Source organism: Bos grunniens, chromosome 4 (assembly GCF_055505025.1).
Source record: "Bos grunniens cultivar Pamir isolate PY7600 chromosome 4, Bosgru_T2T1.0, whole genome shotgun sequence".
NCBI lineage: Eukaryota > Metazoa > Chordata > Mammalia > Artiodactyla > Bovidae > Bos > Bos grunniens.
In genome coordinates, this window is record NC_141168.1 from 51334953 (window position 1) to 51348199 (window position 13247).

General features: G+C 54.6%; 1 protein-coding gene and 1 long non-coding RNA gene across 3 annotated transcripts; one reads left to right on the forward strand and one right to left on the reverse strand.

The window, feature by feature from the left end:
* The first annotated feature begins 1975 nt into the window (after positions 1-1975).
* Positions 1976-5172, forward strand: LOC147374126 (uncharacterized). The gene is made up of 2 exons (XR_015162471.1): positions 1976-3019; positions 4115-5172. It is a non-coding gene; the product is annotated as an uncharacterized LOC147374126 (long non-coding RNA).
* On the reverse strand, positions 3877-13211 carry HOXA10 (homeobox A10). Of its 2 annotated transcripts, none has more exons than XM_086396373.1 (2): positions 13004-13211; positions 3877-5412 (listed from the first exon to the last, which is right to left on the reverse strand). In XM_086396373.1, exons 1-2 carry the CDS (start codon positions 13011-13013, stop codon positions 5138-5140), a joined length of 285 nt encoding a protein of 94 aa, XP_086252499.1. In that variant the 5' UTR covers positions 13014-13211; the 3' UTR covers positions 3877-5137. The 2 variants fall into 2 exon arrangements, with proteins under 2 accessions (XP_086252499.1, XP_086252498.1); XM_086396372.1 differs by lacking the exon at positions 13004-13211 and adding an exon at positions 6617-7699.
* Between the last annotated feature and the right edge of the window lie 36 nt (positions 13212-13247).

The window sequence follows — 13247 nt, forward strand, 5'->3', positions numbered from 1 at the left end:
TCCGCCTAAGAGACCCCTTGGCTCTAGTAGCTGGGAAGCCGGCTCCGGAGCGGTTAGCCTCTGGGGCCCCCGTATGAGTCCTTCTGGGTTCCTTCCTTTCTGACCACTATCCCGGACCCGCCTAGGTTACCCACTCGACCCTCGGCTCGGCAGTTACAAGGCCTAAAACTCGGGGCTGCAGATCAAGTCCAGGGCTAGAAATTAAAACAGGGAGGGGCACAGGGCATTGACTTTTAATCCTGTTTCTTAGCTTGGCCAAATTGAGGAAGGTATTTCTTACTCCTTAGAGTCTTACAGAGGTAAAAGACCTCGGCCTGTATGTTAATTGGGGAAAAAAATAAAAACAAAACCTACCCCCAATCCGAACAGAAAGAGGCGACCCCTAAAAGGGGGTAATTAAATTCACGTGTGAACATTGTGCCTGCAAGAGTGTGTTTCTCATTAGCCCTCTTCCCTGGCGGCGAGGGCAGGCGGGCGGCATCGGTCGCTTCCATCTTCTGTTTTTCCTTCATCCTCCCCAACAGTTCCAGTAATCCCCCCAAACCCTGATACATCCCTGTCCCAGGCGAAAACCCGCAAATGCCAGGCTCTCCCGGAGAAAGAGGCTGCGGAGCCGCGCAGAGAGGCACCGGGTGCCCCTTCCTCTGCTCGCGCCGGAAGAGGGAAGTGGCCGACACAATGAACTCCGACGTGGCCGGTCCAGGCCGCCTCAGCCCCCTCCTCCCTAATATTTTCCTTTCCTTGTAAATTCCTCCGCCGTATCCCCACCCCCACCGCAGCCCAGGGTGTCCTAAATATCGACCCCTTAGATTTTCATTAAGAAAAATTAACTCTGGGGGAAACCTTCACTCCTAATTGTAATTGTCTGCAAATAGGCTGGACACGCCTGGTTGCCTTTTCCTTTTTTTTTTTTTGGTAACCAGAGAAGACACCAATTATTGTTAGTAATGTTTAAAATAAAACAGGCTATGTTTCTTTAAATAACCTTAGACTTTCCAAATAGAATGGCTTCTAAATAATTATCCGGCGTTGAGAATTAAGCAGTCCTTACTGGTGCCAGGAAAAGGGGGAAATCACAAAACTAAATATTATTCCTATTTAGCCACAGGTTTGGAGAGAGAATATTCAGGCTTTTGTGTTTGCTTTTATTTTGGAGGTGAAAGAGATTATGTGTGCATAAAGAAACACTAAATGGGTGTAATTACAAACTGCCTTTTCTAGCCTGAGAGTTCAAAAACCTTGGCCTCCAAAACGAATCCACTACTCAAGTCCTGAGAGGCAGAGAGGAATTGAGGCGAATGCCCTGTGACAGCCTCTCCGATAACAGGAGGTCAAGCTGGGCAGTGAAAATAGTTTCTGAGCTGCTGGAGCTGGGAAGGGAAGCACCGTTCGGTGTGCTTGAGCCTGAAGGCCCGTAGGCGTGTTGGATTCCCAGGGGTGGAAATTGTTTTCAGTTTCCGGTAATGAGAATGGCCCCACTAGCTTCAAACCGTGGCCTACAACTTGGAACGCCAACTCAGTGTCTAGAATTTAGGCCTCCTTTCCCCTATTATTTGAAACACACTGGCACTGGAACGGTTCCCTTCTGTAGTACTGTCCCCACAAGGATGTCATATCTAACATCTTCTGACCCTGATAGAAACTACTGGCAAGCAAACAGCCAATCTTGGCCCTAGCGGGGCTCCCTTATCGCGATTAAAGCCGGAGCCTGGACCAGCAGGCCGGGAAAGCAGAGGAAGCTTTGTGGCAGTTCCCTGCGTGTTGTTCCATCGAGCCTGGCTGAGCCCAGGACTCAGCCTCATCTCCCCAATGAAGTCAGCGGAGGCCTCCTTGCCCTCGGAATGGGCACACAAAAACGACGTGAATTCCCCCCAATCAGAACGCCTAGGCTGCCGTTCAGGACCCGCGGAGTAGGAACGCCAGGCCGCCGCCATCCGGTCGTGATCATAACCGAGGCCTTGCCTGGGCCACGGCACACCAGGCCCAGATCCATAGCCCTAGACAGCCGCGCCCCTCCAGCTCTTCCTCAGCAGATTGCCACCTCTGATTGAAGGCGCATGGAAAAATAAGACACCCCCCACCCCGCTCTCCCCAAACAAGCCCTGTATCTCTCCCCCGGGTTCCTCCCAAAGGAATAGTTGGGGAGGAGACAGAAAGAAAGAAAACTGGACACAGACTGAAGGTGAAAGAAAAAAGGAAGGAGTAAACAAGAAAAAAGAGGAAGGAAGGAGGGAAGGTAAGAAAGAAGAAAGAGTCAAAGGCAACTCTTGGGAGTAGACAGAGGTTTACAGAGAGAAGGGTAAGTGACAAGGCCAGTGACCCAGCCCCTGTCAGCCCTGTCCGCTTCCTAGTTTAGGCTGAATCTCCACTGGCAAAGCGATCTTTCCTCATCTGGTGCCCCGGATTGGGCTGGAGGTGCCCCGGCCTTGCAGGAGGATGGCAGAGTCCCTGGCCAGGCGCAGGCCGGGAGCAGGAGAGAGCCAGGACAGAGGCGTGCGCCCCTGACCTTGAAAGGCCCGGGGCTCAGAATTCCTACCACGCCCCTGGCATCCGCGAAGGAGCAGGTAACCTGACTGTACCTGCTCCAGGCCAGGTAGGGGGGGGTGGAAGCGGGGATGAGGCCGGCAGCCTGGCAGAGCGTTGAGGAGGCAGGGTCCAGGCTCCTGTGCGGGATAAGCCGAGGTTGCCACCGCAGGCCTGGCACGACCAGGGGTTGGATGCCCCTCCCGGCCCGGCCCGGCCTCCGCGCGCACAGGTACCTGGAGACGATTTCAACTGAAGTAATGAAGGCAGTGTCGTGCTGTCGAGAGAAAGGTGGATCCCAACAACAGGAAACTACCTAAATCACCGACCAGTTCTGTTGCTGCCCGCTTGGCGCTGCCTCGCCCGCCGCCGCCGCCGTTACTGCCGCCGCCACCACCGCCGCCAAGTGAGAACCCTGCGATCGCGCCTGGCCCCTCGCCAACCTGCGCCCGCCGCTGCCGCTGACGCATCAAGGAGGAAGAAGCCACCGGCCCGGGTAAGGTAAACCTGGGAGAAGGAAGGTAAAGGAGAGAGGAAAATGCAAGGAGGAGAGAAAGCCAGAAGAGAGGAGGGAAAGAGCAGCGTGCGCGCTTGTTTCCCAAATGTTGCAGCTCAGCGAGCCGGCGCGGCGCCGAGCGGCGGCAGCCCAGGGCGATTCGCAAGCGCCAAGGACAGCTCGGAGCCCGGCTCCCTGTCTGGCCTCGGCCTCCCGCGCTCGCTCCCCGCCACTTGCTCTCCCCCTCTTTCCCTCCCCGCCAGCCAGCCAGCCGGGGCGCGCGCTCCCGCGCCCCCTCCCCCATGCTGTCGCGCCCCCCCCCCCCCCGCCTCCCGCGAGCAGGAAACGCGTGGCCCCGCCGAGGGCGACCAGGTGGGGGAGGCCGTGCTGGGGGCGGGAGGACCCGTGCAGCCCCGCCGCGGTCTACCTAACCGCTGCCGCGGACGCTAGTGACCCGCTGTGGGCCCATCCTGCTCCCTGGAATCCTAGGCTGGGGGTCGTCGAGGACCAAGAGACCCACGAAATAGCCAGCCTCTGCGAACCTCCCAGGGGGCTCCAGAAACAAATCCTGTTTGGCTTCCTCTGTCTATGCAGCTCCCCTCTCAACTGAAACCACTGGTCCAAGACAGCCACAATCCAGATATACTAGCAAGTCATAAAACTGAACAAAAGCCGACAAACCTTACGGCACCAGGGCTATAGGGCCCAGACAAATTACGACCGTCTAGGTAATATTTAAATAGATGCCTAAAGTAATTGCAGAGGGCGCGGGCTAGTCCTCCTGTTGTAAAAGCGGTAGACGGGATAAAGTGGAAGGTGAAGATAAGAAGTCAAAAAAAGAGGTAAAATTAAAAAGCTTCATTCCACAGCTTTTATTCTTCTATAAGAACATAAACATCATCTTTTTTTTTCCACGCACAGCAGCATTACAATATTAATTTATTCTGATTTAAGATTAGAAGTAAATAGAACTAGAACTAACATTTATAATAATGATAGAATGCATTTGCATAAAACAAGATTGGCAATTTTTCATAATAATAGACATTTATACAGATTTGTATTTTATAGTTTTTTCTTTTTCTGCACCTACAGGTTTGACCCTTTTATGCATGTAACTTCACAGTATAAAGGAAACCCAGCAACGTCTCCCTTCTCTAGTCTATTCCGCTTGCTCCAGCCCTCCTCGGCTTCTGTGAATTTTGGAAAGAAAAGGGGGGGAAAGGGGGGGAACCTCTGCAGACTAGGGAGAATTGTGGTGTGCTTGTCTTATGTTACCAGTGGTAACAATTATTTAATGACAAAAAATGCACTAAATCTGCATGTATAAACAAAACTACATTCTATTATTTATCTACAGCCAGAAGGACATGGAAATTCAAAGTAACTGAAATAATTTAGTCCCACAATGCAAGACCTTACACAAACTGGAAGAGACGTTTCCTTCTCCTGGTCATTTCTTCTTCTTTTAAAGCTGAGCTATCTTACAGGGGAAGGAAAAATGAATCTTTCTGACTTTCTCAATTTTACCAATCAGCCAAAGTCAACCCTTTTGCCAACCTGCATGTACATTTCTGCAAGCCCTTCTCTTTGCCAAGGAAAAAAAGAGAAAAGAAACCCAGGGGCCTGTGCCCCCTGATTAAAGACAGCCCTGCACTCCAGGCAGGCAAGCCCGGTGGCGGCTCCTTGCACCATTGACCTCAGGCCAGACACCTCAGCTGCCTACAATGGGACCTCCGCCTTCCGGCTAGGTTGCTGGCCCCGCAGGAAACCAGCTGCACCCGGAGGACAGAGGCCATTTCAAGCAGTGGAACCCCGAGACAGCAAACCATCCCAGTCACCACTTGACACTTAGGACAGCATTCTCTATAGAATTTTAGCGCGATATGGCTTTTTCCCCCAGAAAACAACAAATAAACCAGCACCAAGCAAACAGACAAAGAAACAAAAAGTCAGAACAAACCAGCCCTGCACAGATGTAACGGCCAGCGAGATGGCGAGTGTGGGAGGGAAGAATGGGGGGGCTCCCGCACAGGTGCGAGTTCCTGGGCAGAGCCGAAGACAAGAGGGAGGAGAAGGGTTCTCTGGACGAAATGAACCACATTGCCTGGAGCTTCATCAGGAAAAATTAAAGTTGGCTGTGAGCTCCCGGATCCGGTTTTCTCGGTTCATTTTCTTCAGTTTCATCCTGCGGTTCTGAAACCAGATTTTAACTTGTCTGTCCGTGAGGTGGACGCTGCGGCTGATCTCTAGGCGCCGCTCTCGAGTAAGGTACATGTTGAACAGAAACTCCTTCTCCAGCTCCAGCGTCTGGTGCTTGGTGTAGGGGCAGCGCTTCTTCCGGCCGCTCTTTGCAGTGAGCCAGTTGGCTGCGTTTTCGCCTTTGGAATTGCCTGGCATTTGAGAGAATAAAGAGGGGAAGGTTAAATCGAGGCCATGCGGGCTGCACGCAGAGGGGAATTCGGGTCGTTTCTACAGTATGAGGGATGTCCTAAGTCACCCAGAGAGAGTTATCCCTCCGCCCTCCGCCCCTTTTAGTTTGCCCAGGGAGAGCAGTTCCTCCAAAAGTTATGTGTAAAATCGAGTGGGCCTCCTATCTACACCTACTCTCTTACATTTTCCTCCACTTTCCCCCCTAAACACCTGTTTTAGCACAAAGCTGCCATGCGCTTGCAGAAGGAACGGACTGGGAGGGCAGGCTGTATATCTTGAACTTAACGCCTTTTTTTTGCCTCTCGCCCCAAGGCAGACAAGCATTTCCTGCAACCCCCAGGCTGGGAGGACAGGGGTGCTCACTTGGAAGGGGGGGGTAGGCAACGTGGCTGTGTCTCACTCCAGCCCCGTGGTTACCCAAGGCCTGTTGAGGAGAGGGAGAAGGGCATAGCTGGGAGCTAGAAAAGGCACAAAAAACTGATTGGGGTCAAGGGCCCTCCCTCACGTCTCTCGAGGAGCCAGGGACGTGCAATCTGGGCGGTTTCGAGTTCCAGGGGAAGCGAAATGACCCCTCTCTGACTCTCAGATCAGGGCCCAGGCGTCCGGGACGGATCTGCCTTTTCTTCTCCCCGCAACGAGGATTCCCGCCCCTCAAGCAAGTTTGAAAAAAGCAAGGGGGATCGTAAACTCGAACTTCGCCGGTTAATGGGCTTATTTATTGGTGCTGGCGGCTGCTTATTTTGGATGCCTTACAAACATCCGCGCTATCTGCGGGCGAGCCACTTTCCCTCCCTCCCCCTCCCCCCCGCGTGGGCCGCGCCTCGCAGGCTGGGCCCAGACTCGGTTTTGGGTGCTCTGGGGCACGGAGAAGGGCATGCACAAGAGGGGAGTTGCTCGCCGGTGTCCTCGGCTCCAGTCGGAGTGAGGGGAGGCGAGAGCAGAGAACGTCGCGGTGTGGGGCGCTAAGCCGGGACATGAATTTTTTTACTGAGTCCCCACGCCCAAATATTAAAAAAGCAAGTTCACAAGGTCAGCCTGCCTGCAGCTCGGGCCAAGGCCGGCCGGCTGCTGTGCGGACTCCTGGCTCTCTGCTCCTTCCCTTCTCTGGGTCTGCCTGTCTGCCAGCCAGCCTGATTGCGGAGCCCTTCAGCGCGCCCTGCTTACCCAGGGAGTCCTTCTCGGGCGAGGCTTTGCTGCTCTCGGAAGGGGCCGGGGAGAGCTCCTCCGCGGCCGAGGACGACGCGTGCGCCTCCTCGTCGCCCTGCGAGCCCCCGCCGCCGCCGCCACCGCAAGCCAGCGTGGGGGGCGGCGGCGAATCGAGGGCTCGCTCCTTCCGGGCTGCATCCACCGAACTGGAGGCGAGCGCGGGTGGCGGGTCGAAGCCGCGCCCCGGGGGCTGAGCGGGGAACGGGCCGGCGCCGAGCTGCGGCGCGCCGCCACCGCCGCCGCCGTAGCCCTTGGTGGTGCCATAGGCCTGAGAGAGACGGAAGTAGCCGGGCACTGGCACCCCGCTGGAGGTACCCAGGGTGCAGCCGTCGGGCGGCGGGCCCCGCGGGAAGGGGGCCAGCTCGGCAGCGGCGGACGAGCCTTTGGGGCATTTGTCAGCCGAGTCGTAGAGGCAGTAGGAGCTCTCCTCTTTGATGTTCTGCGCGAAAGAGCACGAGGTGGCCTGTGGCGGGGGCTGGGGTGGTTGCGGTGGGGGCGGCGGCTGGGGCTGCTGCGGCGGCGGCGGCCCTTCAGGCTGCTCCATACGGCACGACCGGGGCGCTTCCAGCCACAGGTCTATAGGCGCCGGCGCGTAGCCGTGCGCCCCGGGACCCAGGCCCCCGCTGCCACCACCGCCGCCCGGCGACGCCGCCTCATTGCGCTTGCCTCCCAGAGCCGGGAAGATCCCGCAGCTCTGCAGCCCATAGGGCAGGTCGGCGGCGGACGGCAGGTAGACCCCGCCGTGGGCGTAGTAGCTGCCGCCGCCGCCGCCGCCCCCAGCGCCGCTGCCACCACCGCCAGCCTCGCCTCTGCCGGAGCTGATCAGCGAGTCGACCAAAAAAGAGTTCGCGGCGGGGCTCTCCGAGCATGACATTGTTGTGGGATAATTTGGCGAAGGGAGCAGATAGCCCTTTCTGGCTGACATTTCTTGTGCAAAACATGCTGAATACGATTAGCAATCCCCCCGCACCGCGGCGGGCGCCCGCAGCCAATCCTGAGCCAGAGTTTCCGCGCGACCACTCCCAGTTTGGTTTCGTAGGCGCGGGGCCGCTCTCCGAGGGCGCCCTCCGAGCCCGCGATTGATATAAATATGTAATCTGTATTGATGGGCCGCAAGACGCACACCCGATACCTCAACCCAAAGGCCAGAAGCGACGGGGGCTGCCCCAACGTGGCTGGTGGGGGGCCTGGCCCCTGGGCTCGCTCCGCCCATGCCCGGACGCGCGCCCTCCTTTGGGGTCTGTTTGAAGGGCCCCTGGGCCCCATGCAGTTAACAAGTGGGGTGTTTATGGTGCGCACCCCGGCCCTCTTTGGGGGCTCCCTGTTTTAATTTTTCGAATCAGCCACCAGACTTGGGTGCACTCTTAAAATACTAAGCGGCGGAGGCCTCAGTGCCTCAAGTTCTTCCCATTCAGCCCCAGACCCGGAGCTCTATCCCAGGGTGGGGACCTAGTCCTAAAATCACCAGGATTTTCAGAGTTTCCGAAATCCAGAGGAGATTGGAAGCTGGCAATCACCACTTCTTTCTAGCATCCCTCACCGAACTTCCCCCAAAATGCAGTGCCCTGGCCTCTCAGCCCCAAACCCTCCACTCCTCCTCTGCCAGTGGGTAGATCCAGTTAGGATCTTTGCCCATGGTGTGCTCACCTGGCTTGCCTTCTCTGCAGCTCCTGTTGGTGAACCTTGGTGGGCTGGCATCAGTGGGGGCGGGGGGGGGGGGGGAGGGGGGTTGAGGCGACTGACAGCTTTGGCTGAAAGACTTCCCCACCCTTACTCCAAGGCCAGAGCCAGGTCCAGGCACCCCACAGCCACATCACCCTTGCAGCCTCCAAGCTCATACGCCTTTGGGGGGAAGTGAAAGAAGTGTTGATCTTGAGGGTCTTTGGCTTACCCAGAGGGGAAGACCTGGAGGGGGAAACTTGGGTGGGGTAGGCCAACGAACACCTCTGCCACCCAATTCTCGAATTCTCCCTTTAGCCTTGGCATTCGCAGAGGAGGCTACAAGAACCAGTGTCACCACACTCCTGTCTCTGTCCCCTCCCCTCCTCCCCCCTCCCCTCCAAACCCACGGATGGGGCAGCCCTCACTCCCGTGGTGTGAGCATTTTAACGAGGCCCGCGGTGAGGAAATCCGTTCCCTGTGGGGCCTGGCTGGGCTTGTGGCCCAGTTATAGGCGCGTTCGGAGGCCAGGCCCTTTGCTCAACAGACACCCAGGCCTTCTCCTTCCCTGGTCGTAGGGACCGCGCTCTTGATGAACTGGAAACGGCCGGCCTAGGGTACTACCCGCCAAGTGTGGGCCTCATACATGTCTCAGGAAACGCGACCTTTTCCGGCCGGATCCAGGGAGCCCAGGTGGTCGCTGCCTTGTCCCGGGCCTGAGGGCTAGGGCTAGAGCTCTCCAGGATGCCCCAGGCCTGCCCGCTCCGCCAGCTCCGGCCCCTGCTGCGGGCTTGACGCCGGCATCCCGAGAAGCAGACCGCTCAGGCCTCGGCGGGCGGCGGCGGGGAAAGACCCTTGCATCCCGAGTGATTTGCCAGGCACTTGGCCTTGTTCTTCCCAACACGAACCTAGTCGGAGGAGGAAGCTGAGCCTGAGAGGACCTAGAGAGAGCCTACGGGAGAGCAGGCGGCAGAGCCCCGGCGCTGGCTTCTGAGATGTAAAGCACGCAGTTGCGGTCTCTGCCGGCAGCGGCTGCTCGGCTCGGCGCGCAGCACCCGGAGGCCGCGCCACCGCTTGCGCTGCGCTCCAGCCACTTCTACCTCTGCGCCCCGCGGAGACCGGCTCCGCGGACTGGGCCTCTGGGGTGGAGAAGAGAGGAACAGAAAAAGAAAAAAGGAAAAGAGGAGAAGACAGAGGGAAAGAAAAGCGAGAGAGGTAGAAAAGGAGAGCGCTAACTCGCTGCAATTCGACAGGATCTTGAGGTGGCAGTAGCATCGCCGCCGAATCAAGTGAGGGGTCGGTGCCGAGATCAGGAAATGTCCTTCGCTCTCCATATTGCTTAAACGCCTCAAACGCACAAGGCCAAGGCAAATTTTCATCAGGCTAGGCCCATGAGGTCAACGAACTTGAGGACCAGAAGTTTGAAAGTAAGGCAGCTTAGGACCTTTCCCCAGATGAGCTTGGTCCTTACCCAGCTTGTCAGGAGAGTGAAACTGACTGGGACTGTTGTGTTCAGCAGTGCTACTGGGAAATGCCACAAAGCCAAGGACTGGCTAAGAAGGGGGCTTTGCCCCTTAGTACTGTTCATGCCTATCAGGAAATTTCTGCCCAGGCGGAAGTAGGTTCCGAGCATAGGAGAGGGTCCCTTGAGAAGAATGAGCCCCAGCAGGCAAGTGGGCCAGGACTGGGTGCTTTTTCAGTTAAACTGATGCAGAAAGCATCTTCCCAGGCCACAGGTTCAGAAGGGCCAGTGGCCACAGGAGAAAAATGCTTAAGATAGTGGAGGCTAAATAAAATAAAGTGAAAGACAATGATCTAAACTTGTCTTTCTCAATATTTTTGAAAGTTGGACCCCCTTTGGTAAATCTAAGGGCATGTTCCGACTTACCCTGTGAAAAATGCAAATCTGTGCATTCCCACAATTTGACCCAGTCATTTTCAGGGAATTCACAGACACCCCCCCCCCCTTCCGCCCCTCAAAGCCTTTTCCTTGGCCTCTCCAGAATGTTCCAAGACTCTGGGAATTCAGTAGCCCTGCCAGTTTGACTGGTAAGACAAGCTGGGTTCCGGGCCGTAGACAGCTCAGGCCCCGTCTAGTCAGAGCTCTGTAGGGTGGCCAAATGGCCTTCTAGGCTGAATGGGATCCAAGAGCATGCACGCTCCAACCAAGGTTACAAATATCAGTTTGGTGCCGTGTCTGTTATGATAAGGCCACCGCAGCTGAAGAGTAGAGAAGGTGGAAAGCCGGCTGTGAGCTCACAGACCATGGCATTGGCACTTGGGTCTTCAGAGACCTTTGGGGAGAGTTGGATGTTTCTCCCTAGCATCTTTTACCCCCTTCTAATAAGCCAAATGGGATGTTGAGTTTGTGCTGTTTCTTGCTTGGAAAAAACCAAAACAGAATACATAAGCCAGTGTGGGATCTTCTCTCTGGCCCAGGTCTGCCACTCTCCCTCCACTGCTGAGCCGAGAGTGAGAGTGAATGGAGAGCCCATGGGTGCACCTGGGACACAGACTGGCTTGCCCCGCTGGTTTGGACAAGAAGATATCCACACAGCAGAAGCTCAAGTCAAATGCCTGCTACCTTCTCAGTTAGTCTCGGAGCTCCCAGCATCCCCGACCGCCCCCAAGGCTCCACACTCCCCAGACTGTAACACCGAGGTGTTAGCTTCCTCAATAAAATATTCCATTTATTGATCATCTCAGCTTTCCCAGGGTTCCCCACCCCCAAGAAATTAAGAAAAGCAATTCAGTGGTCGGCTTCTGGACAGTGTCTCCCTCTCACCCATTTGCCTTCTTTTTCTCTCTTTCCTCCTCTTTCCCAGCTGCTGAATTTCTCTCTTGGTGGTCAGAATGCCTTTGACCTAAAACTCTCAAGTGTCTGCCTGCTTCAACCAGGCCTGTGCAGTTGCCGGGGCCCACGTTTTATTTAGGAGTAAATATTGCTCATTTCTACCTGGTTCATTACACCCCATTCAGCTATGGAGCTGAAGTAAATGCCAGGCTAGTGAAATAAGCCCTCTGTTGAGAATTACCCTGCAGTTTACCAAATAGTGCATTCCCTCTCCTACGAGTAGGCCCTTGCAAACTACGAGAAATAATAAACTGTTATTACAAAAAAAATTCTTACAAAGAATACCAGGTACTGAGATTGAGATAGCCAGTAAACAATTCGTATCTGGAGGTTGCTCTCAGTGCTTTCTGGGCGCAGTATTATCTGATCGGCTGTGGAGTTGGAGATGCAGCCCCGGAGAGGGAAATAAATGCTACTTTGACATATTCGGCTTTAACAAAAATTCTGGACTTTTTCAATTCATGTATTTACAGCATAGTTTAAATTTTGGAAGGAGCAAAGACCTGATTCTCCCATTCGTCTTTAAGAATGTCAACATTTTCAGGGATACAGTATTTGATGTGTCTTCTTAGAATCAGTCTATCCCTAAGCAACCTGCTTAAAAGTTTTTTCTAAATCCAACCACTGAACTGGCCCTTCTCTCCTGATGGGGGAAGTGTTGGAGACTTTTTTCGTACACGCCTCACATACACCCCTCAATTGCAGTATCCTCAGTTTTGTCCATCATAAACTGCCTCTGGCCTGGAAACGATATTAGGAAAGGCTCAGGCTGCAAAGAGCACTGTCTGGGCGCCCACTTCTTGCTTTACTCTGGCAGAGTTTGAGAGACCATACTCAACAAAGACTGGTGACTGTGATCGGCAAAATTATACACTCATACACGGTAGCATCTACTTTCTCTGAGGTTCTCCCCACCCCACTCACCCATGCACAGTATATTTGTAAAAAGAAAATAACCATTTCAAGAAACTAATGAAAAGACACTGGAATGAAAAATTTAAATATAGAAAAATAGGGAATTTGAGTTTGGCTTCCGAAATGTAAGTGACATGATTATTTTAAACTTGTTTTATGACAATTCTGATGGAGAGATTGTTTGATCAGAGTTTATCCTCACTGCTAGCCTTGGGGAAATGTATAGGTATTTACCAATACAATTTTTGCATGTTTGCAGAATATGCAAAATATCTCATTTTTACATCTAAGAAATTGCTGCAAACCTCCAGCCAGGTTTATAGCAGTACAGTCAAAATAAGCAACACAGGTTTCTCTGGCAGCCTCAAAAATATAATGCGACTTCTCCGAATTGGCCTTTTTCGAAACAAAGATTACCTCCAGTCTGTTGGACAAACCTAGAGAACGCATCTAGTAGGAAATCAGCTACTTCCCTGACTTCTGCCCCAGGGAATAAGCCTGCCCCAGTGACCACAGTCGCTGACCACTTCATTGTTTCGAGGAGAAACTCTGTTTTCCCCAGTCCCGCCATCTCCTCCCCCCCCCCCTTTTTTTAACCACCATAAGCCGGTATGCCAGCACAGCCAGGAGGATGCTCCCCATCCCTGGTTCATCCCGTTCTGAGTATTTCTACAAAATCTAAAGATCGCCTCAAGTGAAATGCTGGCGCAGGGAGTTAAAACCGTCAACTTCTCCACTGGGGCCTCCCCTGCTTTCCAACCTTAGGGAGCGATGGGAGAAGGGGGGTGGGGTGAGTTGAGCGCCTATAGCGTCACCCCCGAGCTCACACACCCAGCCACTTTCCCCAGCCCTGCTCAGATACCTGGCCCCGCTCCCGCCACAGCCAGATTGAAATTGCTAAACTTGTGGCCTCTTACCTTGACACATTTCCGAAATCACTGCCAAGGGACAGCTGGCTTCTCCGCGCCGCGACGCCTGCGAGGCCTAGAGAAGGCGCGCTGCTTTAAATTACAACACCAACCACTTCTTGAAGGTGAGCCCCCCCTTTTTTTTTGATACGGAGGAGAGCGGGACAAGTGAAATAAAGTAACGTGCTGCTCTTAGAATCAGAAGCGAACAAAGGCCAAGAATCGCGCTGGGGTTCCCCGCTCCCCGGCGGCT

What these genes read in the sequence shown, in the direction of transcription:
- HOXA10 (XM_086396372.1), bottom strand. Translation starts at nt 7,583, where the DNA reads ATGTCAGCCAGAAAGGGCTATCTGCTCCCTTCGCCAAATTATCCCACA. An exon ending in GCCCGAGAAGGACTCCCTGG is followed by an intron (nt 5,413 to 6,616) that starts GTAAGCAGGGCG and finishes CTCAAATGCCAG; the next exon opens with GCAATTCCAAAGGCGAAAAC.